The sequence below is a fragment of the Galeopterus variegatus genome, unplaced genomic scaffold (assembly GCF_000696425.1).
Source record: "Galeopterus variegatus unplaced genomic scaffold, G_variegatus-3.0.2 Scaffold13128, whole genome shotgun sequence".
In the NCBI taxonomy this organism is placed as follows: Eukaryota; Metazoa; Chordata; class Mammalia; order Dermoptera; family Cynocephalidae; genus Galeopterus; species Galeopterus variegatus.
This window is the reverse complement of record NW_007739239.1, coordinates 1-27,804: the sequence shown is the minus strand read 5'-3', so window position 1 is coordinate 27,804 and position 27,804 is coordinate 1. Positions and strand designations below refer to the sequence as shown.

Genomic DNA, 27,804 nt, shown 5'->3' with positions numbered 1-27,804 from the left:
ACCGGTCTGTATGTGGGATCCGAACCCTCGGCGGGAGCGCCGCCGCGCTTCCCAAGCGGCGCACTATCCAGTGCGCCACCGGGCCAGCCCTAAAGGAAGGAGATTCTGACACATCCTACAACGTAGATGAATCTTGAAGACATTATGCTAAGTGACATGTCAGTCACAAAAAGACAGATACTGTATGATTCCACTTATATGAGGTACCCATAGTAGCCAGAGACAAAGGGTGGAATGGGGGTTGCCAGGGGCTCAGGGGAGGGAGGAGTGGGGAGTTATTGTTTAATGGGTACTGAATTTGGGAAGGTGAAAATTTTCTGGAGATGGTAAGTGATGATGGTAGCACAATGTGGATGTATTTAAGGCCACTGAACTGTACACTTAAAAATGGTTAAAATGGTAAGTTTTATGTTACATATATTTTGCCACAATAAAAGTTTTAAAATAAAGGGACTGGTAGTTTGGGGAATGGGGAGGAGGACCGTAGATTTAGGGCATAGCTCTTGGATTACAGATGAGGTGGCTACAGCCCCGAGAGCAGAAGGGCCTGGCCAAGCTCGCTCCAAGTCAACAGCCCAGCTGGCCCAGAACCCAGGTGGACCGGTCCCCAGCACAGCATTCACCTGTCATAGATGTCAAGGACGTGTCTGGTTCCATGACCCAGATGCACAGAGCAGGGGACACAAGTGGTGGCAACACTGGCTCTCAGGAAGGAAGAGGCAGGGCCCTCAATTGCCACCGTGCACCTGTTGGCCACCAGCTGGTGCTACTCCCAACAGCTGACCTTTGTGTCTGTTGCAGATTGCCTCCCTGCTCAAAGACAATGAGCGCATCCAGTCCACCCAGACTGTCACCCCCAACGATGAAGACAGTGACATCAAGAAAATCAAGAAGGTCTGTACCATTCCTCTGGGAAGCCCACTTTACAGCTTTCTCTTTAGAGAGCCAGCCCAGGGTCAGCAGTGTCCACGTACTGCCCACGGCCCCCAGAGCATAACACCCACTTGCCCACCCACCTCAGCTCCAAAAACAGAACCAACAGCCCCTTCCCTCTGAACGGCACCCTGTCAGGCCATTTCCTCTGGTTATGCCTGTGAGCTAGGGTGGTTCAGCCCCATTCTATAGATAAGGAAACTGAGGTTCTCTAGAAGAAGGAGTGGGTAGAGCCAGGACAGGAGCCCAGGCCCTGGGACCCTCCTCTGAGAGCTTCCCTCAGTGCCATGCAGCCTCACCAAGACCCCCAACCCCGTCTCCACCATCATTCCCTTACATGCCTGCCTCCCCCGTCATGCACACACCACCTTGCACAACTGCCCTTAAGTCCCCAGCAGGCCTCAGCATGGGAGCCCAGCCTTTATAAGACCCCACTACCTTTACCCTATTAGAGTTCAGAAGGGGCAGACATCTCAGATCTGCCCAGTACCTAGCATAGTGACAGTGCCATGGCCACCTTGGCAGCATGGTTTGTGTTTGCAGCTTGCCAGGCCCAAGGCAGAGGATCCTGACTCATGCTGAGAAAAACCAGTGAAACCAGAGAATCCTATTTTTTGCGAGCACAAAAGGACCTTGATGCCATCCATACTAGAAACTGCAAACTCGCATCCCCTAGGCCAAGTTCAGCCTGCCAGTGTGTTTGAGGTTTTCAGCCACGGTTTTTTGTGTATGTTTTTTTCTTTTAATTTGTTGCCAGTGCTTTAAAAGCTAAACATTTCACACAAAAATCTGGATTTCTGGTTTCTCAAAAATAGAAGTAGCTAACATTCTTTAACCACCTTCTATGTGCCAGACGCTATTCTAGGAACTTTACACAGATTAATTTGATGCTCACTAAAGTCCTCTGAGGTTTTATTATTATTTCCATTTCACTTATGGGGAAGCTGAGACACAGAAAGGCAAAGTAACTTGCCTAAGTTCACATAGCTGAGTATTTGCTGAGTGACATTCAAACCCTGGCTGCACAGCTCCAGAGCCCATGCCCTGGTCCCTGGGAAACACCACCTCCTGGAAAAGCGGAAAGCCCAGCAGCCCCTGGCCACCTCCTGTCCCATATGCACATGGTGACAGTTGGCCCCAGGCAGGGGGTGCTGCCCTCTGCATCCCCACCCAGCCAGTTTCATGCATCTATAGAACCTTTCAGGCCATCCCAGGCATTGGGATTTGCCACCCACGTCTGAGCCAAGTCCCACCCAGCAGGGACATCCTGGCCTGTCTTCTCTGCTGGGACCCACTGAACCTCCCACCACCCTCCATTTTGAGCAGCCACTCTGATTGGAACATTTTGTTCAAGGCCAACTGAAATCCACCTCCCATGGTTCTATTTTCACCCTCCTGGAGCCTCAGAGTAAGCCCCTCCTTCTTGGAGAAAGCCCTTCCTCTCTTCAGAGGTAGCTCTTGGGGCTCGGGTCAGGTCTTACTCCACGCACACATCCTCGCCAGCAGATCTGCAACTGGACGGCTGTATTTGCATGACCTCAGACCCCTCCCCACCCCCACAGCACCAGCCAGTGCCCTTGCTCCGACTGTCCCGTGTCCCTCCCTCTGCAGACCATGAGCTTGCACACAGCTCAGGAGCAGGAATGGGAGTGAGGTGGCCCCTTGAGTGGAAGCCTGTGCAGCTTAAAACGATCTGTGTGTGTGTGAATCGAGGCCCTTCCATGTTCTTGCCAGTACGAGGCCACTCTATGCAGCCCGGCGGCAAGACAGCTAAGCTGAGTGTCTGCTTTCATTTCCCCACTGAGTCAGGAGGAGAAGCTCCAGGCAGGCGCCAGGACTCAGAAGCCCCTGATGAGGCTCAAGCATGAGATTAACTAATTTTCCCTGCTCTGTTCAATTTGATAATCACCCTCTATCCAGACGAGCTTTAATTGAAATTTTTGGGCTTTCAGGCAGATCGTTAGACAAGACAAGGTGTGAGCTGTGCCCAGCACAGCCTGGCAACCTCTACTCTCAAGCCACCTCCCATTTAGGAAACTTGGGGCCACAGTTTTCTGCCTTCGGTACATGCTTCTAGAACCAGCCAGGGAGCTTGTGAAAATGCAGAAGTCTGGGGGAAGGACCTGAGAGTCTGCATTTCTAACAAGCTCTCCAGAGATGTTGATCCGTGGGCCATACTTTTGAGTGCAGCCATCATCTCATTAGCCCCATTTAACAGATGAGAAAATTGGCTTAGAGGCACCACACAACGTGCCTGGCATCAGGGTGAGAGTCTGCATTTCTAACAAGCTCTCCAGAGATGTTGATCCGTGGGCCATACTTTTGAGTCCAGCCATCATCTCATTAGCCCCATTTAACAGATGAGAAAATTGGCTTAGAGGCACCACACAACGTGCCTGGCATCAGGCAGGCGGCAGAGCCAGGCCTGGTCCACACGTGAGCTCTTTGCACTATCGCCCAGCATGGCGGGTGGATGACAAAGCCTTGGTCCCTGCCCTTGGGGTACTCACAGCCTGAAAGGACGGGAGGGGCCGAGGCCGTCCCCCAGCAGCCGGTCCCCCAGCAGCCCGTCCCCCAGCAGCCCGTGCGGCTGGTCTCGATGCGCAGGTGCAGAGCTTCCTGCGGGGCTGGCTGTGCCGGCGGAAGTGGAAGACCATCATCCAGGACTACATCCGGTCGCCGCACGCCGACAGCATGCGCAAGCGGAACCAGGTGGTGTTCAGCATGCTGGAGGCCGAGGCCGAGTACGTGCAGCAGCTTCACATCCTCGTCAACAACTTCCTGCGCCCGCTGCGGATGGCCGCCAGCTCCAAGAAGCCTCCCATCACGCACGACGACGTCAGCAGCATCTTCCTGAACAGGTGAGCGGGGCTCTGAGGCCCTCGTCTAGTTTCCGCCAAGTGCAGATGAGGACACTGAGGCCCAGAGAAGAAGGACGTTGCCCAGGGTCACGTGGCTAGAAGCCGCCCCAGCAACTGCGGGGCCTGGGGCAGGAGGACAAATGGGGGCCCACATAGCATAGGTCTAAACCAGTGGCTCTTCACGGGGGCACTTCTGGCCCCCCAGGGACACTAGCAGTGTTTGGACAGACTTTTGATGGTTGAATTCGGGGAGGTTGCTACTGGCATCTAGTGGGCGGAGGCCCGGGATGTTGCTAAACATCCCACAGTGTACAGGACAGGACCCCCCAACAGGGAATTATTCCACCCCAAATCTCAATAGTGCCACAGGTGAGAAACCCTGTTTTCAACATTTAAGAGTTATAAATCGAGGTAAAAAAAAAAAGTCAGGGGCTGGCCCGGTGGCGCACTGCTACAGTGCGCTGCTTGGGAGCGCACGCGGCGCTCCCGCCGAGGGTTCGGATCCCACATACAGACCGGTTCCCGCTCACTGGCTGAGCAAGGTGCAGGCGCAGCACCGAGGGTTGCGATCCGTTGCCGGACACGAAAAAAGACAAAAAAGGAAAAAAAAAAAGTTAAATAAAATATGCTCTATCTTGATACTGTTATAATGACCTGGAGAACAGTTTCAAGTTTAGAATTCTTAGGCTCCTTAGAGTTCTGCTCTGTGCCACGCTACCCACATGCCTTTGAAAAACAGTCACTTTTCCCAGATGGTGGCTCAGGGCATTAATATGAGATTTGTGGTACTTTAGAAGGCCTGAGCTATGGGCTGCTCCTCTGCTGTCAACCTCTTTTTAAAAGGATTGTCTTACGAAATGGTTTAAATGAGCTTTTTGTGGACGATAAAACTGTGTAAACTAGATAAAAGCAACAGAAATGAAGACATATAAACAGAGTGTTATTTACAAATGGATTTCATCTAGGAATTAAAGTAAATCATGGTGTGCCCTTGCATGTTCATTCAGCTGCATTTCTTTTAAAATATTCATCATTCAGTCATTTCCTTAATCCCAACCTGCTCTGTGCTTGGGAATTCAGGACCCAGGGTCACCTGCCTGTGCCCTCCCCTTCCCCCTCTCTCTGCCAGTGTGGTGTGAGTTTGAGGGGCCAATTGGACACCCCTGAGGAGATGGGAGAGGCAGCAGGATGTGGGTCTGATGCCCAGGAGAAAGACTGGACTGAAGAAGCTGAAATCATTGGTGTGGGACGGGGTCGACACCATGGATATGGATGAGGCATGGGAGGCTGAAGAGGAAGAGAGAGAGACAGAAGAGGGGGCAGGATGAGGGGAGCAGCTTTTGGCCTCATGAGACCATCTAGAAGCTGAATCACTGGGCCTCCCAAGGTCGCTTTTTAATGTACATGTTGAACACAGTTTTTAGACATTAAATAAACGCTTTTATGCATTAACTAAAACAAAGAAAACGAATATTATCTTTTTGTGAAATCAAGTAATATTTACTCTCAGAAACTCCAGTTGGATTTTTTTAGACTCAGTGACCCAGAGTTTGGCTAAAAAATGTGGAGAATGTGTTTCTTCCTGAGTAAACTCTGGACAGCTCAACTGGGTTCTCAGATTCTCGAACAGGAGCCCATCTGTAGGTCTGGATGGAGCCCAGGGAAGTGCATTTCCAATAAGTCTGCAGGTGCTGCTGATGCTGCTGAAATAGGAAACTTGAGATAAACACGGGGGATTGCCTGTATTGGAATCTCGGCTTCAGGAAGCGTTGTTATATTTCTGTGTTGTCTGTACTTTTCTTGCATCTTAGGCCATGATTGCAAACTTTTGGTGACCATTTATCATCATCATTAAAAGATAGAAGTTTATTTATCTTTTGTAATTTTGTTATACTGCACTGATTGATCTTTAATGGAATTCTTTTAACCTGGAATCTTTGGTTAAGAGTATTCATGCCATTTGACAGCCTCTGTTCAAAAGTTGTTTGGAAAAAAACATCACAACATGATTTTATATTTTTTCCTTGAAGAACTAAATGGATCAGGTCAAATGCCTTTAACTGAGAACAAATGGGAGGGAGGAAGGGGGACTTTTGTCTTCTCATGAAGATGGTATTTTCCACAATGACCTTAAAAAGCAGATATGAGACCTCAAGATATACCTATGAGTCCGTTAGCAGGACGTATGGATAGATTTACCCAAGTTTGTTTTTCCTCTGCCTGTTGTCAATACAAGTCAGCGTGTATGGTAGGGACCCAGCAGTGATTAGGGGCAGAAGGAAGGGGTTGGCAGTGTCCCCACCAAAGGCAGGGGCACTCATCCACTCATTCATTGATCAAAGTGGCACACAGTGCCTGGCTGCCTGCTGGACCCACCATCAGGGACCGATAGTCAACAAAATGTTTACCTTGAAATGTGACAAGAACCACCAAAGAGGCTCCCTGGAGGAGGTGGTATCTGAGCTTGTTCTTAAAGGACATGGGAGAGTTTGCAAAGGAGGAAAGAACTTTCCAGGCAGAGAGAATAGCGTGTACAAAGGCCCCAAGTTGAGAATGGGACTTGATCCTGGAGGCAGGAAGGAGCCAGCAAACATTTCAAACAGAGAATGCCATGGTCAGGTCTGCTTCAGGAAGCTCAGCCCCTTTGCCATGTGGAGGGGGGAATTTTGAGAATGGGACTTGATCCTGGAGGCAGGAAGGAGCCAGCAAACATTTCAAACAGAGAATGTCATGGTCAGGTCTGCTTCAGGAAGCTCAGCCCCTTTGCCATGTGGAGGGGGGAATGGGAGGGGGAGAGTGGAGGCTAAGAGGTCAAGGAGGAAGCTAGTGAGTCTGGAGGGCCTAGCAGGCATGACTGCCTCGAACTCGCTGTCCCGTCCTGCCAGCCAGTGGCAAATGTATGTCTGAGAACCCTTTCCTGGTGCCTTGAGGGTGTTGGGTAACTGAAGGCTCATAGAACGAGAGGAGAAAGTACCAAAAAGTAATGAGCTCCCCATCATGGTAAGAATCCAGAGGGGTAACCCTTTGACAGATGACAAACATCAAAGAGGGTAGTTTAATGAGAAGCCGTGTAAGATCCTCATCTCTGAATTAGTGACACTGTGGATGTGATGTTTCTCAGGGCCTCCCGGGGCAGTGCCCACACCTGCCTGGAACAGGGACCAGTTGCTCCCTCCACAGTCCTGGGCCTGAGAAGCTGGCTTACAAATCTCCATCTCCCTAGATAACCTCTCATTTCATCCCAAGAACGCAGCTCTCGCTATGGATACAGAGTCCCTCTCTAACAACAGAACCCCCAGGCTTGGCTTGAATGGTCTGGGGAGAAGCTCTGCACAGGAAGGTGGCCACCACCGAGCCAGCTTCCCCCACTCTGTTGATGCCCTGCCCAGCCCCCACCAGGCCTGTTTCTCCTTCTGTACAATGGGCCCAAGGTCAGTTGTTGCGCATCTTAGTATAATCTCATTGATCTCAGTCAAAAGAGTGGCAGCCTGATCAGTTCTCAAGACCTTCGGAATATGGACTCTAGTTCCCGCTCACTGGCTGAGCGAGGTGCGGGTGCAGCACCGAGGGTTGCGATCCCATTGCCGGTCCCGGTCCGGTACGGGCGCGACACTGAGGGTTGCGATCCGTTGCCGGACACGAAAAAAGACAAAAAGGAAAAAAAAAAAAAAAGAATATGGACGGGTTGCGATCCGTTGCCGGACACGAGAAAAGACAAAAAGGAAAAAAAAAAAAAAAGAATATGGATTCTAGTGGTCATCAGAAAAGGCTGACCCAGGAATGTTACCTGCCTCTTACAGGTGTTGGAGGATCAAGTGAGAGAGTCTGTGTAAAGCATTTAGCACAAAGCCCAGCACCCCACATATCCCAAGTGCTTTGCAATAATGCACTTACAAGAAATGAAACTAAAATCTAATGTGGAGTGAACACTTCCCAACTCATTTTACAAAGTCAGCATTACCCTCGCATGAAAACCAAAGACATCATGAGAAAAGAAAAGTACAGGCTGTGAGGCAGGGGCACTCATCCACTCGCTCATTCAACAAATAGGACAAGTGACACACAGTGCCTGGCCTTTTATCCTTCATGAGCATAGATGCAAAATATTATCAGATTAAATCCATCAGCATATGAGGGTACTTCAGAAAGTTTGTGGAAAAATAGAATGAAAAGATAATACAAATCTTTCCATGAAGTTTTTGAAGGCCCCCCACATAAAAAGGGTGATATATCCTGACCAAGTGGCATTCATCCCAGAATGCAAGATTGGTTCACCATTGAGAACCAGTCAGTGGATTTACTGTGTTGTCTTACTGTATCAGGTAGGAAGACCCAATGGTCATAACAGTGGATGCAAGTCTGATGTGGATGGCTCCTGTACCCTGGCCTCTGTTCTGAAGCAGGGACAAGTCAGAGATCTTTCCTTCCCCAGGGGCTCAGGCATGGGGTGGGAAGAGCCAGCTAGAAAATGACTGCCCTGTGATCATCCTCACTTCAGTATATGGCCAGCTTGGTACAGCACAAGCTTCACTACCTTAACCTCTATGCTTTTTGTGAGCATAAAGAACAGCTGAAATTATATTCTTTGTTAACCTTAGAACAACCCCTCGCAGTACTTTGCAAGCCTGAATGTTCTGCACTACACCTCCCACACTCTGTGGGGCCTGCTTTGTACCAGGCTGTCTGTCAACACTTGGCCTGTGTCCTTGCTGATCCTCAGAGATGCCCCACAAGGCTGGAGCCAGGACTCAGAGAGGCAACAGATGTGCTCAGGGCACACAGCAAGTCCGGGGCAGGCTGAGATTTTAACCTATATCTGTCGCAAGTTAAGGCCCTTGCTGCCCCCTGCTGCCTTGTTAAATAATGGGCTGGAATCCTCTCCATTGACCCACATTCTCCTTCCCCCCATGTCCCCCGCCACCAGTTCATAAGGAGCATGCACCATTACAGCCCAGGTCTCGTCATGCACTCTCTGTCAAAGAACTTCCCCTGTGTGTGACCCAGTCTGCCCACTGACTGTAAGTGCTGTGGGGGCAGGATCCAGAGCATGAACCTCCCTGGTCTCCCTGCCTCAGACCACAGCACAGAGGTCCTTGTGTCATAGCCAAGGGCAGAGGCTGCCAACTCACTTATTGGAAGGCCTTTCTTTTTTTTTTTTTCCTTTTTGTCTTTTTTACTGACCGGTAACAGGATCGCAACCCTCAGTGTTGCGCCCGCACCGCGCTCAGCCAGTGAGCGGGAACCGGTCTCCACATGGGATCCGAACCCTCAGCAGGAGCGCCGCCGCACTCCCAAGCGGCGCACTCTCCAGTGCGCCACCAGGCCGGCCCTGGAAGGCCTTTCTGCACATAGCTCTCCCCTGGGTTTGGTTTTAGGCTAAAATGTACAGCCACATTAGAAATCTGATACTAATTTGGTGATTTAATTTACCAAATCTCATTAAAAGAGGTCCCTGGGAAGAGAGAGGCCTCTCTCCAAGTTGGCAGATTCATCAAAAATGTTACAGAGCTGGGGAGGGGTGTTAATTGTTTTCTTCTAAAATAAAGGAGGAAAGATCTTTGAACTAAACATCTGCAGCAGGCTTTGTTTAGCCAAGACAATAAGTGTATAGACTTGGTCTATTTTCATTTAATAAAAACCATGCCCAGCATTGTGTGCTGGGAAGCACAGGTGTTGCCCCATGACGAGAGGCATCCCATCCCTGCCGCAGATGGTTTGTATTCTTGATGCCAGCTCTGATTGATTGGCAGTGGCTGCCTGAAGCCCTGAGTGGAGAGGATGACAAGGCTCAGTGGGAAGCATGCCACTGTCACTTTGTCAGGTCTGCACGGACTGGGGAGTGAAGAGAGGCAGGCACGTGAACCCATGACGAGTAACTGGCAAAGTGCAACGGCAGAAGGTGTGGTAAGAGGGAAGAGACCCGGTCCTGTCCTGCTCTGGCCCAGCCCTATCTGCCTTGCACTGGCCTTGGGCGAGTCACACCCCTTTCTGGGCTCAAGGAGAACCAGGCAAGATGAGGATCCCCCAAGTGTGCCCTGTAGACATGCCACTTCCTCTCCCTGGAACATTCTTCCCACCCTGCTCTCCTTCCAATGGCAATCTACTCTTTCTTCATGTCTTCCCTAGAATGTCATGTCCCTGACACCCCCCATGCCCCTTGCCACCGTTGGCTTATATCCCTAGTCGTGCTTTCCCAGAGCCCCTGTGCTGTCCCTTTTGTAGCATTAATCACATTTAAATAATGATTTCTTGTGTGTCTAGACCCCCCACTAGACTACCAGCACACCATGGGTGGGGACAGGGCCGTAGAATACAGCTGCACCAGCTATGCACTGCACAGTGCACAGTTCACATAGACCAAGGTCGGCAGACTTTTTCTGTAAAGGGCCAGATAGCAAATGTTTTAGACTTTGTGGGCCATACCATCTCTGGCAACTAAGCAGAGATCATTTATAAATGAATGGGTGTAGCTGTGTTCCAATAAAACTTTCCTTATGGACATTCAAATGTGAATTTTATGTAATTTTCATGTGTCATGAAATATTCTTTTGATTTTTTTTTTTTGACCATTTAAAAATGTAAAAATTTGTTCTAACCTCTCAGGTCATGCAAAAAACAGCAGGTGTGCCAAATTTGATACATGTACTGTGGTTTGCCAACCCCTGACAAAGGCCAGGCTGTGAATGGTGCATGCTAGACTTGTGCATCCAGCAGCCTGTTGATGGGGACTATTTCCATTTTTATCATTGCTGGAGTTCGACATAGGGAGACCGACGTCTAACCAAGTGCCTGACACCTAGTAACTACTCAGTGACTATGTGTTGAATGAATGAAGGACTAGTTCTGCAAGATGTTACTAGGGATTTTACCTGCAAAGGGTCACGTAGGTTTAGGAAAGCTGCCTGGTGTATTTCCTTTAAAGAGTCACAATAAACTTAGCATTTTAAAAGAATCAGTCTTTCCTATTTAAAATGTTACAGAACATAGAAAAAAAATGGAAACGTTCCCAATTCTTCTTACTAAAACTTGATTTAAAAATAGCACATTTTCTTTTTCTTTTTTTTTTTTTTCCTTTTTGTCTTTTTTACTGACCGGCAACGGGATCGCAACCCTCGGTGTTGCGCCCGTACCGAGGACCGGCAACAGGATCGCAACCCTCGGTGTTGCGCCCGTACCGAGGACCGGCAACGGGATCGCAACCCTCGGTGTTGCGCCCGTACCGAGGACCGGCAACGGGATCGCAACCCTCGGTGTTGCGACTGCACCGTGCTTAGCCAGTGAGCGGGAACTGGTCTCCACATGGGATCCGAACCCTCGGCGGGAGCGCCGCACTCTCCAGTGCACCACTGGGCCGGCCCCAAAATAGCACATTTTCATATGTACAGTCTCTCTCTCTCTCTCTCTCAGAGGAGCTAATGCAAACAGAGTTGAGTTAGGAGTAAAAGCAAAGGGTACGGCCTGTGCAAAGGCTCTGAGACAGGAAAAAGCTTGGCAAATTCACAGAACTTAAAGAAGGTCAGAGTGGCTGGAGGAAAGTGGGGAAGAGAGAGTTACCCATGAGACAAATGGGGGCAGCAGTCCCTCCAGAGCACTGAAGACCAGGTTAAGGCCACTACACATGATCAGATCTAAATTTTTAAGAGATGAATCTGCTGTGTGGAGAAAGGGTGGACCAGGGCCTGGAGTGGAAACGGGGGACCAGTTAGGGGTCCACTGAAAATAGTCCAGGCAGAGATGATGGGGGTGGCAGGGGTAATAGCAGAGAACAGAGTCAGCAACTTTGATGGAGTGAGTTAGGGGTAAGGGAGGAGGAGGTGACAGATGACTCCCTGGTTCTGCCTAGAGACTAGTGGGGATGGGGCTGCCCTTTAATGAGATGAGAAGTCGATGAAGGAACACTCTGTGGGGTGGATCAGAGGTCAGAATCAACGGGAAGACTACCAAAACTGTTATGAGTTAAGCTCATTAAAAAGGAATCAAAGTCAGTAGCTCTTCCCTATATCTACAGGAACCACTTAGAAAATATAATATGAGAAAAGGATCCCATTCACAATAGCGACAAGAGCATAAAGTATCTAGGAATAAACACAAGACCTGTGGGAGGGGGGCGTAAATGAAGACATCAGAAAGTAGAGAGACATACCAGCATCCTGGATAGAAAGATTCCGTGTCTTAAAGATATCCTTTACACCCAGAATATTCTGTAAGTTTAATATAATTCCAATCAAAGTGCAGCCTTGCGAAATGATTTTAAAGTTCAGTTGAAGAAATAAATACATGCAAATAGATAAGGCTCTGAAAAAGGAACAATGAAAGAAACGTTCCCGACCTGTAATTAAAATATATTATGGAGGTTTGTAAATATATTATGTAGTAATAAAAATAGCTGGAGACTCATACCAGAATAGACCAATAGATCATCCAAATAAAATAGAAAATTCAGAAAGAGACTTAAGAATGTATGAGAATTTGGGCCGGCCCGGTGGCGCACTGGATAGTGCGCCACTTGGGAAGCGCGGCGGCGCTCCCGTCCGAGGGTTCGGATCCCACATACAGACCGGCTCCCGCTCACTGGCTGAGCGAGGCACGGGAGCAACACCGAGGGTTGCGATCCCGTTGCCGGTCCCTGGTCCGGTACGGGGGCAACACTGAGGGTTGCGATCCGTTGCCGGACACGGAAAAAAGACAAAAGAAAAAAAAAAAAAAGAATGTATGAGAATTTACTGACTGAAAAAGCAGCTTGTTAGTAAACAGCATATTTGATTAATGGAGTTGGACAATCGGCTAACCAAACTGAGGGAAAGACTGCTTCTGTATCTCTTATTCACATCTTACACCAAAGTAAATGCTAGTTAAGTATTTATATGTAAAGATAAAGCAATAAAATAAGAACTGAGTAAGGATGCAGTGCTGGAGTGGGGGAAGGCGTCATGTCCAGTGCAGAGGCAGAGAGAAGACAGTAACCTCACAAGACCAAGTGGGAAACCTTTACACCACCACCAAACACAAGACCAGTGGGCAAACCGCTGAGCAAAAATGTCCACGATGTATGTCAGACTATGTACTTAATATATAGGTATTTTAAATTAATACAAGAAAAAATACTAAGTGGACATGACTAGGCAATTCCCAAAAGTACAAATGACCAATCCATAGGAAAAATGTTCAACCAACCCACTAACAATATTTTTTTTTAAAGCGAACCACGTCAAATGATGTAATTGTTTTTTTCTTTTTCAGTTGGTAACAATGGTAATTTCTGAGTAGTGGGATTATAGATGAAATCTCAAAATTCACACTTTGAAAATGGAAGCTACATCAACTATATTTTTATATTTCTAGCTTATGATATCCGTGATGTGCTATCGCACAAGCCTGTGCAGTAATGGAATTCAAGAAGTTTCCTTTCCTCCCTGGTATATCCTGAACAGTTGTTTGCTGGAGCTGCCTGGGAATGGCTTCCCTGAGCCTCACTGTGGCAGTGCTCAGGGTGATCTAGAAGGACCTAGATGTATGTCAAGATCTACATATATAGCTCCCTCAGGAACCCCTGAGAGTCCCCTGACCCCCATGCCTCCCACCTCATGTCAGGTGCCCTTCCCTCTGGACACATTCACGGGCTGTGCTGTTCTGGGTTGGTCTCTTGCTATTGAACTTTTCTGAAGAGTCTGCATGTGTGAACTACCAAAGTTATTAGAATTGGTACGTGTTATCCATTCAACAAACTAGTTCGGGAGCCACAGCAGGACAGAAAGCAGGCTTGCCGAGGGTCATTAGTATGTTGCCATACCTGGAGGGACCCTTTCTCCTGGGACTTTAGGGAGATGACAGCAATTCACAGTAATGATAGGGTCCACACTCAGAACTCGGGAAGTTTTCTCTACTTAGATTTTGTTAGGATCCTACTGGATGCAGTCTTCATAAGTTTTCCTTTCCTTCTGACATCCCGTGGGACATAATGGAGTTGCTAGCTGTGCTCTTTAGCCTGGTGGTGTTGTGTCATGTCCTCTCTCTCTCTCTCTCTCTCTCTACAGTAATGATAGGGTCCACACTCAGAACTCGGGAAGTTTTCTCTACTTAGATTTTGTTAGGTTCCTACTGGATGCAGTCTTCATAAGTTTTCCTTTCCTTCTGACATCCCATGGGACATAATGGAGTTGCTAGCTGTGCTCTTTAGCCTGGTGGTGTTGTGTCATGTCCTCTCTCTCTCTCTCTCTCTCTCACACACACACACACACACACACACACACACACACCTCCCTTACCCCTTTCTTTCCATCTCATGCCCTCTTTCTCCCCACCCCACCTATTTCTGTGCATAAGGGGGATGCGCAGCATATTTCCAACCCCTCTGGGGTCATGAGCCTCTCACGTCTCCAAGCCCCCTTGTCCTTTGGGCCCATGCCCTGCCCCCCACAGCCTCCCTTGCTGCTGCAGCTCAGGGGCATCTCTGTGCCTGCTTAGCACCCTCTGCCCCCTGCTCTTGTGCTGCGACAGTGAGACCCACAGGTGAAGGAGCCACCCTCAGAGCACAAACTTGGAGAGGGCAGCGTCCAACGACAGCTCCCCAAGGTAGAAAACACCAGGCATCTCAAACAGCCAAACAAAGTCCTGGGAATGCACAGAGGAGGGAGGGCGCAGAGAGCACAGCTGTATGGAATATAACCCAGCAGTGGCCACCTGCTGTGGTAAAGAAGGACAGAGACCATTCCAGGGAAAGGGAAAGGCCCAGGACTGCCCCTGGCTCCCAGGGGTACTCACTCCTCCTCTCTGGGCCTCAGTTTTCCTATCTATAAGTGGGGTGCACTACAAAGTTCCCCAGACATCCTGGGGAAATGCCAGATCTCCAGGGAGAAATGGTCAGGAAGAAGGGATGGGGGTGCCTTCAGGAACCAGCAGAAGACAGTCTCTCGTGTTCTCCACGTTCTCTCAGGTTGTCCTGGGAGAGGGGACACTCGGGGGCCCTGTTCTGGGGCCAGCTGCTTGGGGATCAGTGGGCGAGGAAAGGTGTGGATCGGGGGCAAAGTCAACATGGCTGGCAGGGGAATGCTCAGAGGCCCATCACCCAGGGCTAAGCCACCAATGACAGTACATTCTACAGTGACGAAGTAGAGGCTTTGCTAGCAGGAAACTCTTGGTCTTTTGGCTTCTCTGACTTAGATTCCAAAAAAGGGGGGCAGTTATCAGGGTGGTGGCAAACTAGCTTTTGCTGAGCGCCTACTATGCACCAGGCACTTTAGAAGTCCCACTACTTGCAGGGGTTTCCTCATTTCCCCCTCATATTTCACACAGAGACGTTCAGCATCTTGCTCAAGGCCATACAGCTGGGAGGGGACATAAGGTGGATTTAAGCCCCATTCTGTGTGGGTCCCAAACCCTGGCTCTTAACATCGTCAGTGGCTTTTTCTCCAAGACACCACAGGGGCTCCCCGAAGGTGGGGCTTGAGGAGACACGGGAGCTGTGGGGCAGAGCAGCTCCCACCTCTGCCGGCTTCGTGGGCATGTGACCCCGTGTGTAGAGGAGTCAGTGCTTGGTGTAACGCTCCGTCGTCGCTGTTTTGAGATGCTTAATACGCTTCTAACAAGGGGGCTGCATTTTGATTTTACACTGGTCTCGGGGAAGGGTCATCTCTGGAGGGGCAGGGAGTGCCTTGGCCAGAGCTCACCCTGTGCTTTCTCTTTCAGTGAAACCATCATGTTTCTGCATCAGATCTTTTACCAAGGCCTGAAGGCCCGCATCTCCAGCTGGCCCACGCTGGTGCTGGGTGAGTAGCCAGCCTCGCAGAGGCCCCCAGAGAAGTCCCTCTCCAGGACAACCCCTCGAGGTTGCATATGCCCCCTTTCAGCACATAATAGAGTGGTGCTCTTTACAACCCACAGAATCCCTTGGAAGGGGCAGAGGAGGAGAGACAATTTGCCCAAAGCTGTATTTCTAGGAGGAAGTGATGTATTTTTAGTTTGTTATCCACTTTTCCCTTTTAAAAAGAATGTATACATACCCATTTGAGAAAATTTGAAAACCCAGAAAAGTAGAAAACATTTAAAAATATCAACCAGAGCTTTGCTTCCCAAAGATAACCACTATAAACACTTTGGTGTTTTCCTTCCAATTTTTTTCTTTGCATAGATCTTGGGTTTGTTTGTTTTTTTCCCCCATTTTACATAATTGTAAACATACTGAATATAGAATGTGAATCTTGCTGTGTGTTGTGTTCTCCTTTACTTCACATTATAGCATAAGCACTTTCTGAGGCTGAAAATGTGCTTTTTGATTGCTGCATAATGCTCCAGTGCCCTGTGAATGCAACATCACCTGTGTAGCCAGTGTAGTCTCCCATCACTGGCTCTTAGAGTTGTTCCAGATCTTTTTATTAGAAATAACCATTTCTTCAGATTAGAGATCGCTTTCTTGGATAGATTTCTAAAAGTAGAATTACTAAAGCAAACAGCATAAACACGTTAAACGCTCTTGCTTTGCACATATTCTCCAGTTGTTCCAAAAAAGGCTGCACCACCCTGAGCACTTTCTGCACCTCACCCTCTCCCGCACTGGGGGGTCACCTTTATTTTTTCACTTTAATTCAGTAGGTAAGGGTGAATGTTGGTGTCACCTCCACTATGGAGACAAGGAAAGTGGCTCAGGGAGGTGGAGGACGGCTGAGGCTGCCCAGGTAGAGCTGCAGAGCCAGACCCACACCCCTCCAGAGCTCCTCTGCCCTGGGGAAGTGGGCCCTCTTCTGGTTTTTCTCAAGTCAAAGACCTCTGCTTTTCTCCAAGGTCAAAAGAAGACGCATCCCTAGAAAGATGGGGTCTGCATCTTCTATGGTTGCATTGTTGAGGACACTGTCCGTGGGGTGGTTGAATGCCTGTTATAAGAGCTCCTGTGTAGAGCTGATTACAAGGAAAGCATATTTGTCTTTTTTAAATGAGGTCGTAAGAAGAGGTTTCTTATGGTTCCATCCCGTCTTTTCAAATGTTGAAGGCAGGCTTGGGGAGATTCGTTGGCATTTGGGGGCACAGGGGGACAGGATGTATATCCGAGAGGTTAGAGACCAGAGGGGGTCTCTATCCGGGGGGTTAGGGCTTGAGGGGATCCACCTTATGAGCCATAGGTGCAGAGACTGGGGTGCCAGGACAAGGACAGACAGGCGGAGGGGCAGAGACTCACGGGTGGATGTATTGTGGGATGGGAAAGCCCTGGAATGGGGAGTCAGGAGACCCAGCTCCAGGCCAGCTGACTCAGCTGTGACCGTGGTGGGTCAGTTCTGTTGCAGGAGGGAGATTCTGGAAGGGGGCCTCTCAGGAAGCATCCTCAGCAATGACATGGGCATGGGACGGGAAGAGGGAGGAGCTGGGCCACCTGCAGACACAACAGAAGCCTCAGCCGGCCCCATGGGAAGCTCCGGAGCTGGGGGCGGACCTGCAGAGATGTCCTGAATTGAGGCAGGGGCTGGCCTTGACACCCACACAGGCACCCATCACTGGATAGGGTATGATGGGACAGGGCAGCTTCCTTCAGCTGAGAGCAGTTCCCGGAGAGGGACCAGCTGAGCACTGTCAGCCCCAGCACTCCCAGCTGCTGGGGGGCGAGCGCCTGGGTCCTGACGGGAATGGGGCAGCACCCCACAGTGTCCACTGCACCTCCTCTCTCTCTGACTCTCCATTCACAGGTGTCAGGCTAGAGAGGGTCCCGCATCTCTAAAACTCTGTGGTTCCAATGTGGTCCCAGTGACTGGGCCCACCTCTCTTGCCCTGGAAGGGGCAGTGGTACCAGCATCATCTGCAAAGGCAGGGGCCTCTCCAGGGGTGGGGGGAGGCTGGACCCCGGCCCCTCTGGGTGGGGCTGGGCGAGCCGGGGGCCTACATGCAGGCATCCATCCCCACAAGAGTGCCCTTGGCTGCACGCTGACACTCACCCTCCTTCCAGCTGACCTGTTTGACATCCTGCTGCCCATGCTCAACATCTACCAGGAGTTTGTGCGTAATCACCAGTACAGCCTGCAGATCCTGGCCCACTGCAAGCAGAACCGCGACTTCGACAAGCTGCTAAAGCACTACGAGGCCAAGCCCGACTGCGAGGAGAGGACGCTGGAAACCTTCCTCACCTACCCCATGTTCCAGGTGGCTGCCCAGCCCCTCCTGGAGGGTGCATGCTAGAGGGGACTTGGGAGCTATGTGAGGCCACAGCTGGTAGGGGCTGCATCTGGAGTGCTTCATGGTGCCACAGTGAATGGGGCCTCGGCCAGGAGGCACATGCCCTGCTCTGGGCTGCTTAGGGCCAGCTGGCCATGGAATAGAACAGGCAGTGCAGGAGGGCCATCAGCAGACCCTTTCCCTCCTGTCTCCTGAGCCCATTCCCAGGCCCTGCCTCCTGCCAGAGCAGAGCCCCAGGCAAGACCCTAGAAGAGCCTCCAAATTAGAATGATCTTATAAGTTCAGCCTGTTTCCTTCCTCAGCCTTATTTGAGGAAGTCATCTGGACTGGAAGAACCGGCCTCTGCCTCTCTCTGTCTCTCTCGCTCTCTGATTGGCACTCTCTCTCTCTGGCTCCCTGTCTTTGTCCCTCCTTGGCTCTCTGTCCCTCTCTGTTCCTCCACATCCCTATCTCCCTGTCTCCCTGCCTCTCCCCTGCCTGCCTGCAGATCCCCAGGTACATACTGACACTCCACGAGCTCCTGGCCCACACGCCTCATGAGCACGTGGAACGCAACAGCCTGGACTACGCCAAGTCCAAACTGGAGGAGCTGTCCAGGTGAGCCTCACCCCTCGGCGCCCCCCATGGCGGACAGGGTGGGGCTGTGAGGAAGGGGCACAGCCTGTCTCCTGGAGCAGTCCTGAGGTTACAACTCAAGCCCAGGTGGGAAGCCAGGGGATGGCGTGGGTAGTGTGCTGTTTCCCTGGCACAGATGGGCTCCAAGGGAAGGCCCTGAACCCTCACATGGACCCATCTCCCAGGGAGGGAGCTGCTCAGGGATTCCCAGACACTCTGTGTCCATTTTCTCTGTTCTCCATGTCAATGTGTCAAAAACCCGCAGTTAGAGGACCCCAGACGGGGTCCTGGGTGACAGGCCATTGTGTGCCCAAGTCTCCAATCAACACAGATGGTGACAGTGGGTGGCTAAGCCCAGTTCCAGAGGCCCAGTCCTCCGCTCAAGGCCCCTCTCCTGGCCTCCCAGCCCCCGAGGACCAAGGGGACCTTCCTTTGCCCGGCAGCACAGAGGGACCAGGAAGGGGCTCCTGTAGCACCCCAAGCAGCAGACAGGCGGCCTGCACGTGGTGTGGCAGCAGAGCCAGGAATGGGTTCAAATCCTGCCTATATTTTGAAGGTGGAACCAACTGGATTTTCTGATGGATTAGATGTGAGGTGTGAGAGAGAGATTGAAGCCAAGGGTGATTCCAGAATTCTTGGCTGAGCCGCCAGAGGATGGAGTTGTCATTAACTGAGATGGAGAAAACTGCAGGAGGGGCAGGATTAGAGGACATGTTGAACTTGAGATACCAACGAGACATCCAGGTGCAGATGACAAGAAGGGAGTGTGGGGTGTTTCAGTCTGGAGTTGCGGGGAGAGAGAAATTCAGGAGTCATCAGCTTGGAGATGGTTCAAGTCACAGAACTGGTGAGTGAGGTTAGGCAGGAAAAAGGCAAGAACCAAAGGCTGAGCCCGGGGTCTCCACCAAGAGGTGTCAGAGATGGGCTGCCCGAGGCTGCAAAGGAGGATCAGTCTGCAGTGTGTGGGGTCCAGCCCAGTACTACCCAGGACCCTGTCAGCCACTCGGTGACCTGAACGGCTTCCTGAGTCCAGTGAAGGGCAGCCAGTCAGGCTGTGGCTCCCACTGGGCAGAGGGAGGACCAGGCTGGACCAGGGCGGGGTACATACAGGCTGTCCCCAATCCTTCCCAAGCCCAGATGGGTTCCAGATCCCAGGGTGCAGAATCAGGACAAGGGTGTCATCAGGGTGCGATTGCAAAGGAACAGAACCATTGCGGGAGGGGACACTCCAGTTCTCCCACACCCAGGGAGCCAAATCCTGCACAGTCTTCCCCAGAGAGAAGCCTTGGGATTCCTGTAAGTCATCAGGGCTCCTCATCACTGGGGGATGCCCTGTCCTGGTACAAACAGGGATGTAGGTGGCATGTGGGTGTCATGGTATTTGGCTTAAGACTGCTATCCTTTTTCCCCCGAGATCCTGGGTGTGATGCCCCTCGGGGGCTGCTGGGCTGCGCCCACAGACCCACCCATCAGATGCCGCAGCCCTGAATGAGACCCCACAGCCCTGGATGAGACCCCACATGCTCAACTCACTGACTCATCCCAAAAGGCGGAGGGGAGTGAGCATCATGAGGAGCCTCCTGCTTCCTCACAGACCCCAGGGCCTTTGCTCATGCTGTCTGCTCAGCTGCACAGCCTTCTTTGTCCCCTGGCAGACCTTCATGTCCTTCAAGGCCTGCACAAACACCGCCTCTGCTATGAAGCCTGTGGCCTGGGCAGAATCTACTGTTCCCCACCACAGCATGCTCTTAGCTCAGGATCCCATACCAGCTCTGTCACTTACCCATGTGTGCCCCTGGAAAAGTCCCTGCCCCTGTCCACCCCTCATGTGTCCAATAGGAATAACTATCCTCGCAGAAACACCACACAGATAAGTTAGCAGTAGGCGAATAGCGGGTGTAAACTTACTCTGTCAGTTACGAAGCACTTGCCTTGATAAGGTGCAGTCTCCCCAGCACCGTGACCATCCCCATGGAAGCTTGCTTTGCGGATTTCATATCTGAATACGCTGCAGCCTGGGAAGGGCCAGAAGGCGCCCTTAATTAGGCTAGAGCATCAAGGAAACAGTCCTTCCAGACCCTGGATTCCTGGCCCATATCCTCCTGGAGAGCTAATAGGTCCAGCAGTGGCTTCAGGGAGTATGCTGCTTGTGTTAACGTGTTGACAAATTAGTTGGTTGGCTGCACAAGGGGAGATTAACTTACAAGTACTGAATACTCCAGTTTCAACCGACTTATGTATCAAGGAAAGCCTTCATTATTTATCAGCTCTGGCGTTTCCACTGTGAAGATCTCTGTACAGGGTGGGGGGACGATTCCCCCAGCAGACAGAGGTTGATAGGAGCAAGTGGCACTGGTGACATAAAGGCTCTGAAAGTCTGGAAGCACATGTGTTTTTGTTTGCTACTTTTATTTTATTTTGGTTTGGTTGGTTTTTTGTTTGGGGTGTTTGTTTGTTTATTTGTTTGTTTGTTTTGAGTTTTAAAAGCCTCTTAGTATACTAACGAAGAGCATAGAATCAGAGCTCTGCTCAAATCCTAGCATTGCCGCTTACTGGTGGGTCACCTCAGACAAGTCACATGACCTCACCAAGCCTCAGTTTTCTTATCTGCATAATGGGTGTGAAAATACCTACCTCACCAGGAGTGCTACAAGGATTAAGTGAGGGAGTCCCAGTGCCTGGTACACAGTAAGTGCTCAGTAGGTGACAGTCATTGTGTCACTTTTAATTATATAATAATGAACTTGTCATAATAATAACAGCAAGCCCTTGCGTAATGATTACTATGGACCAGGCACTATCCCAAACACTGTATATATATTTGATTCCTAGAACGGCCCACTGAGGCAGATACAATCACTTTCCCCATTTTCTAGAGAGAGGAAGTGAGACAGAAAAAGCCTGCACATGGCAGAGGTGGGATTTGAACCGAGGCTGTCTGGCCCCAGAGTCTATGTTCTTAATCACTGTACAGTTTCCAATGGCCATAAGCTAAATTCAAGTCACTTCTCTAAATATCCCAAGTGGTAACAGCATGCCTAAGTCCTCTCTGAAGGGGGCAGGCCACAAATCTGCAAGATTTAAAATCACCATAAGAAATTTTTGGACCTAAAGTAAAAGAAAGTCAGAGCTATATGGGGCTTTCAAGATGATCAAGCCCAGTGACATCACTGGACAAGGTTCCTGCCCAACAAATCCTGGTGGCTACCCCAAGACCCCCAACGAGCAAAACAAGAAGCAGGACGCAGGGAGTGGGGGCCCGCTCTGATGCTCTCTCCAGCCCCCTCTGCCTGCCAAGCATTTCATACGTGGATTAGCCGTATAGCCAGGTCTCTATTATCAGTTGCCGTATTACCTGTTGCTATGTAACAAATTACCCTCACGTAGTTCCCGCACAGTTTCTGTGAGTCACGACATCAGGAGTGACTTGCCTGTGTGGCCCTGGCCCAGGGTCCCTCGTGGGTTTGCAGTCGAGATGTCAGGTGGGCTGCCGGTCCTGTCGGGGGCCAGAGGATCCTTTTCCAAGATGGCGCACTCATGTGGCCGTTGTCTGGAGGCTTCTGGTCCACCTTTGTCGACCTCTCACCACAACACGGCAGTTGGCTTCCGCCAGGACAGGTGCTCTGAGAAGGAGGCAGACAGACAGCTGCCGTCTGCAGAGCCGCACACCCTCACCTCTGCTTTATTCCTTCAGTTAGCTGCAAGTCACTACAGCCAGCCCACACTCAAGAGGGAAGGAATGAGGCTTCAGCTTTTGGAGGAAAGAGTATCAAAGAATGTGTGGACATGTCTTATAGCCACCACAGTTGTGGTCACTCTTAACGCTCACTACAGTATCAAGGGATCTCACACCCAAGAGGTGCTCACACAGTCTGCTCACACAGTCAAGCATGGGAGGTATTTTCCCAGATATTCCGAATAGTTGAAAGTGAGTAACTGACCTCANTTTCCCCCGAGATCCTGGGTGTACAGCCTACTCTTCCTTTCTTCCATCCAGCCACCTGTACCTGGCCCTGAACCCAGCCCTAGTGGCACAGAAGAGGGTTTTCTTATCTCCATGACGACAGCCCTTTCATCCTCCTCTCCCCCTCCCATGGGGGAACTGAGGAAAGCTCCCTGACCAGGCAGGAAGCCATAAGATAGCCAACCCCCTCCTGAGCTGTGCTCAGAAACACTCCTCCCCTCTGGGGACTGGGCTTCATCCTGCCTTTTGTCATGAATTCCTGTATCCTGTGCTCGCTGGTAACCCAAGTCATCACCTCCAGTCTGCCAGGAGCCTCAGGCCCTCGAAACTCACACTGCTTTCCCAGAGCTCCCCAGCTCGGTGTGCACATGGTGTTCCCCACACTAACCCCAGCCTGGGGCTGGAGCTTACCCTGAGCAGTCTCAGTTTATGCATGTCTAATTGGGAAGCTAGTTTTGCTGCTTTGAAATCACCCCCCTGTGTTTTACGAAGTACAGCCTTCCTCAGTAAGACCCCCACCCTCATCAAGAGAAGTGGTTCTAACTAGCACTAGCTACTTCCAGAAATGAACCCATCTCTAGGGACTAGTGTATACCTGAAGGTGCCTGCCTCTTAGACATCAGGCCTGGGCTTCTGAGAAGAGCATTGCTGGGGAGGAAAGTGGGAGACTGAGGCTCCCAAGGAAAAGACCCCCTCTGGATGCCCCAGTCTGTTTATTAAAGTGGCAGTCTTGTGAGTTTAAGGCTAAAAAATAGCTAATAACAATACTTTTCCAACCAGTGATAATAGCTACAGTGATCACTACCCTTTTTTCAGCACCTGCCATGTGCCAGGCATGGGGCCAGCCCCTGAAATACTTTACCCCCGTCTTCACCCCAGCGTTCTACAGATGAGGAAACTAAGGATCAGTAATTTGCTCAGTGTCATGCTGATTCCATTAATCAAATCCAGCTCCAGCAGTGTCATCTTTCATTGTTGTGGGGTTTAAATTATCTACAAGAGGACTTTGTAAGCAATGCCTGTTAACCAGCATTCCTGGTGGTCTTAACTGTAGAATTGCAGGCATCAGCAGACAAGTGAAAGCCTTTGTGCTTTGCGTGGAGTTGATGGGCTACTTTTTCCAGGCCCCTCCTCCGCCCCACCCCTAAATTATTTACTATCTTCCTGAAATTCCTGGAAACCCTTCAAGGTAAAATTTGGCAGCTCACACCCACCTTTTCCCACCATCGCTATTTTTAAAAAGCGGTTAAATGGTGCCACCTGCTGGAGAGAAGGGGTGTTGCAGCAGTCAGCACAGGGATTAATGGGAGCGTTGTCTGTGTTGCCTCCCAGAAGTGCCAGAGCCTACAGAAGTAGACCGAGGTCAGTACTTCCCTGAGCCAGCTGGACTGCCAGCTGCACCAAGAAATAAGCCTGTCCAGGACCCAAGCAACATTAAGGAAACAAACATAGAAATATCTGGAGAAAGAGGATTCAGGGGCAGAAACAGCAAGTGCAAAGGCCCTGAGGCAGGAATGAACTTTGCTTGCTCTATGGAAGGGAATGGGCAGTGGGGGTGGGGGCAGGGCACTGAACAAAGGGTGTCTCCTGTACGCCCATCTCTCCCAGTGCTGCTCTGGACCTGCTGTCCCTGTTCTACATGGTTCAGACTTCCAGAATCTGACAGACCTGCCTCTTAGCTGCTAACTTTTATTTCCTTTTTTCTGAAGCTAAGAACACCTGCCTCCTTGAGCTGTCAGAAGGATAAAATGAGATCACACCTGTAAAGTGCCCAGAACACTGCAGGCACTCAGTAGATGTGCACCCCCTGCCCCTTCATGACTACAGGCCCCACCTGAGATCCTGGACGACAGGCTTTCTTCTTAGGTCTGGCCAGAGACTTGGCATTCTCTCCTCCCTGGGAGATGGGGGCAGCCTGTCTCTGACTATGCTGTTTCTTGTCCCCACAGGATAATGCATGATGAAGTAAGTGAGACGGAGAACATCCGGAAAAACCTGGCCATCGAGCGCATGATCATTGAAGGCTGCGAGATTCTCCTAGACACCAGCCAGACCTTTGTGAGACAAGGTATGGCCTCTGACCCTGCCTCCAGTGCCCCTGCCAGGTGGGCCCCAGCTGCAGGAGGGAGGTCGTACTTGGAGACACCACCAGTTGGTCTGGCTTCCACGTGCCACAACCTGCTAATGTGATGGTGGAGTATTCTGGGGCTGCTGGCAGAATGCAACAGCTATATGTAGATGTCGGTATCTATACATATAGATGCAGATATTATTGGTTTTCACAGTTTTCTTCTCTCCAGATGTAAACATAATTCTACCCAGATGGCCTTGATTTGTCTATTGTATGTCATAGTAAACACTGACATGTCCTTTTTAGGGAAAAAATATTGGGTGGGGGAGGAGGACAGATAATGATTGGCCTGTGAATCCCAAGTGTTGTCCATGTCCGAGAGGAGGTCGGTGCTGGGGCCACCCCTCTGTCCTTTGCTCCCCATCCTCTGCCTCTTAGAAGAGGCTGTGTTTACAGTGGTTCTTGTGGGCAGAAGGTCTTCCCCATGCTTCAGCCTGGCTTACCTTGGGAGCAGTATTTGAGAGGCCCAGCACTGCTGAGAGGCAGGCAAAGGCTCTCTGTGTTGCAGATGATAAGGCTTTGTCTGGGCTCCTCAGTGCAGTGTGGAAATTGATTGGTGATGTCTGCCGTGGCAGCAGGTGTTGAGCCCTTGGGGTCTGGAGCCAGCTCCCCCTAACCCAACCCACCACACAGGCCATGCCCTTTAGGGTTCTTTTGCATGCCCAGTCCCTGGCCCCTGGCTGGAGGGTGAAGAGCCTACATGGAGCTTCTCTGATCATCCCTCCCTCCAGCCCTCACCCTCTGGACCCAAAAGGGGCTGGAAGGAGAGTCCCAGGGAGTGTTCGCTACCAGGAACTGGGACCGCCTTGTCCACCGCCACTGCCACTGGCATTGCAACTTTCAGAGCCGGGTCAGAGGCAGGGGGCATCCTGGGAGGCAGGCTCAAGGTCTTTCTCCTCCACCCACAGGTTCCCTCATCCAGGTGCCCATGTCCGAAAAGGGCAAGATCACCAGGGGGCGCCTGGGGTCTCTGTCCCTAAAGAAAGAGGGCGAGCGACAGTGCTTCCTGTTTTCTAAGCACCTAATTATCTGTACCAGGGGCTCTGGAGGAAAACTTCACCTGACCAAGGTAAGGGATGCAGGAAAGGAGCTGTGGGGTGGGAGGCCCAAGGGGTCGCACAGGCACTGTCCTTAACTATGGGGTTGCGACTGACCCCAACTGTGGGCCCAGATGGTGGGCAAGGGTGTCAGAGCCGTGGGAGGGTGCGCACGCGCATGCACACACACACACACACACACACACACGTGTTGTGGGGGGGTATTCGTCTGGTTCTGTGCATTGTGTGTGGTGTGTGTGTGTGGTTGTGGGTGTGTGGAGGAGCACCCCTGCCTGAGCGCCAGATCGCTTCTCTCATCTCAACAGAAAGGAGCTCACACAGAGCCCCTCCAGCGCCCCCCTGAGCCCCCGCTCCTCCAGCACAGTAGTGCAGCCTGGCCAGATGCCCCTCGGGGGCTGCTGGGCTGCGCCCACAGACCCACCCATCAGATGCCGCAGCCCTGAATGAGACCCCACAGCCCTGGATGAGACCCCACATGCTCAACTCACTGACTCATCCCAAAAGGCGGAGGGGAGTGAGCATCATGAGGAGCCTCCTGCTTCCTCACAGACCCCAGGGCCTTTGCTCATGCTGTCTGCTCAGCTGCACAGCCTTCTTTGTCCCCTGGCAGACCTTCATGTCCTTCAAGGCCTGCACAAACACCGCCTCTGCTATGAAGCCTGTGGCCTGGGCAGAATCTACTGTTCCCCACCACAGCATGCTCTTAGCTCAGGATCCCATACCAGCTCTGTCACTTACCCATGTGTGCCCCTGGAAAAGTCCCTGCCCCTGTCCACCCCTCATGTGTCCAATAGGAATAACTATCCTCGCAGAAACACCACACAGATAAGTTAGCAGTAGGCGAATAGCGGGTGTAAACTTACTCTGTCAGTTACGAAGCACTTGCCTTGATAAGGTGCAGTCTCCCCAGCACCGTGACCATCCCCATGGAAGCTTGCTTTGCGGATTTCATATCTGAATACGCTGCAGCCTGGGAAGGGCCAGAAGGCGCCCTTAATTAGGCTAGAGCATCAAGGAAACAGTCCTTCCAGACCCTGGATTCCTGGCCCATATCCTCCTGGAGAGCTAATAGGTCCAGCAGTGGCTTCAGGGAGTATGCTGCTTGTGTTAACGTGTTGACAAATTAGTTGGTTGGCTGCACAAGGGGAGATTAACTTACAAGTACTGAATACTCCAGTTTCAACCGACTTATGTATCAAGGAAAGCCTTCATTATTTATCAGCTCTGGCGTTTCCACTGTGAAGATCTCTGTACAGGGTGGGGGGACGATTCCCCCAGCAGACAGAGGTTGATAGGAGCAAGTGGCACTGGTGACATAAAGGCTCTGAAAGTCTGGAAGCACATGTGTTTTTGTTTGCTACTTTTATTTTATTTTGGTTTGGTTGGTTTTTTGTTTGGGGTGTTTGTTTGTTTATTTGTTTGTTTGTTTTGAGTTTTAAAAGCCTCTTAGTATACTAACGAAGAGCATAGAATCAGAGCTCTGCTCAAATCCTAGCATTGCCGCTTACTGGTGGGTCACCTCAGACAAGTCACATGACCTCACCAAGCCTCAGTTTTCTTATCTGCATAATGGGTGTGAAAATACCTACCTCACCAGGAGTGCTACAAGGATTAAGTGAGGGAGTCCCAGTGCCTGGTACACAGTAAGTGCTCAGTAGGTGACAGTCATTGTGTCACTTTTAATTATATAATAATGAACTTGTCATAATAATAACAGCAAGCCCTTGCGTAATGATTACTATGGACCAGGCACTATCCCAAACACTGTATATATATTTGATTCCTAGAACGGCCCACTGAGGCAGATACAATCACTTTCCCCATTTTCTAGAGAGAGGAAGTGAGACAGAAAAAGCCTGCACATGGCAGAGGTGGGATTTGAACCGAGGCTGTCTGGCCCCAGAGTCTATGTTCTTAATCACTGTACAGTTTCCAATGGCCATAAGCTAAATTCAAGTCACTTCTCTAAATATCCCAAGTGGTAACAGCATGCCTAAGTCCTCTCTGAAGGGGGCAGGCCACAAATCTGCAAGATTTAAAATCACCATAAGAAATTTTTGGACCTAAAGTAAAAGAAAGTCAGAGCTA

General features: G+C 50.6%; 1 protein-coding gene across 1 annotated transcript in view; it reads left to right on the top strand.

The window, feature by feature from the left end:
• The window catches only part of LOC103581472 (ras-specific guanine nucleotide-releasing factor 1-like), a gene marked incomplete at both ends in the record, with an annotated part of 34,889 nt that extends 9,134 nt beyond the window's left edge, over positions 1-25,755 (top strand). The window contains 7 exons of the mRNA XM_008563295.1: positions 802-894; positions 3,541-3,794; positions 15,480-15,559; positions 17,722-17,915; positions 18,436-18,545; positions 24,477-24,595; positions 25,567-25,755. Coding sequence (XP_008561517.1) covers positions 802-894; positions 3,541-3,794; positions 15,480-15,559; positions 17,722-17,915; positions 18,436-18,545; positions 24,477-24,595; positions 25,567-25,755 — 1,039 coding nt within the window. The remainder of the gene's footprint in view (positions 1-801; positions 895-3,540; positions 3,795-15,479; positions 15,560-17,721; positions 17,916-18,435; positions 18,546-24,476; positions 24,596-25,566) is intronic.
• Between the last annotated feature and the right edge of the window lie 2,049 nt (positions 25,756-27,804).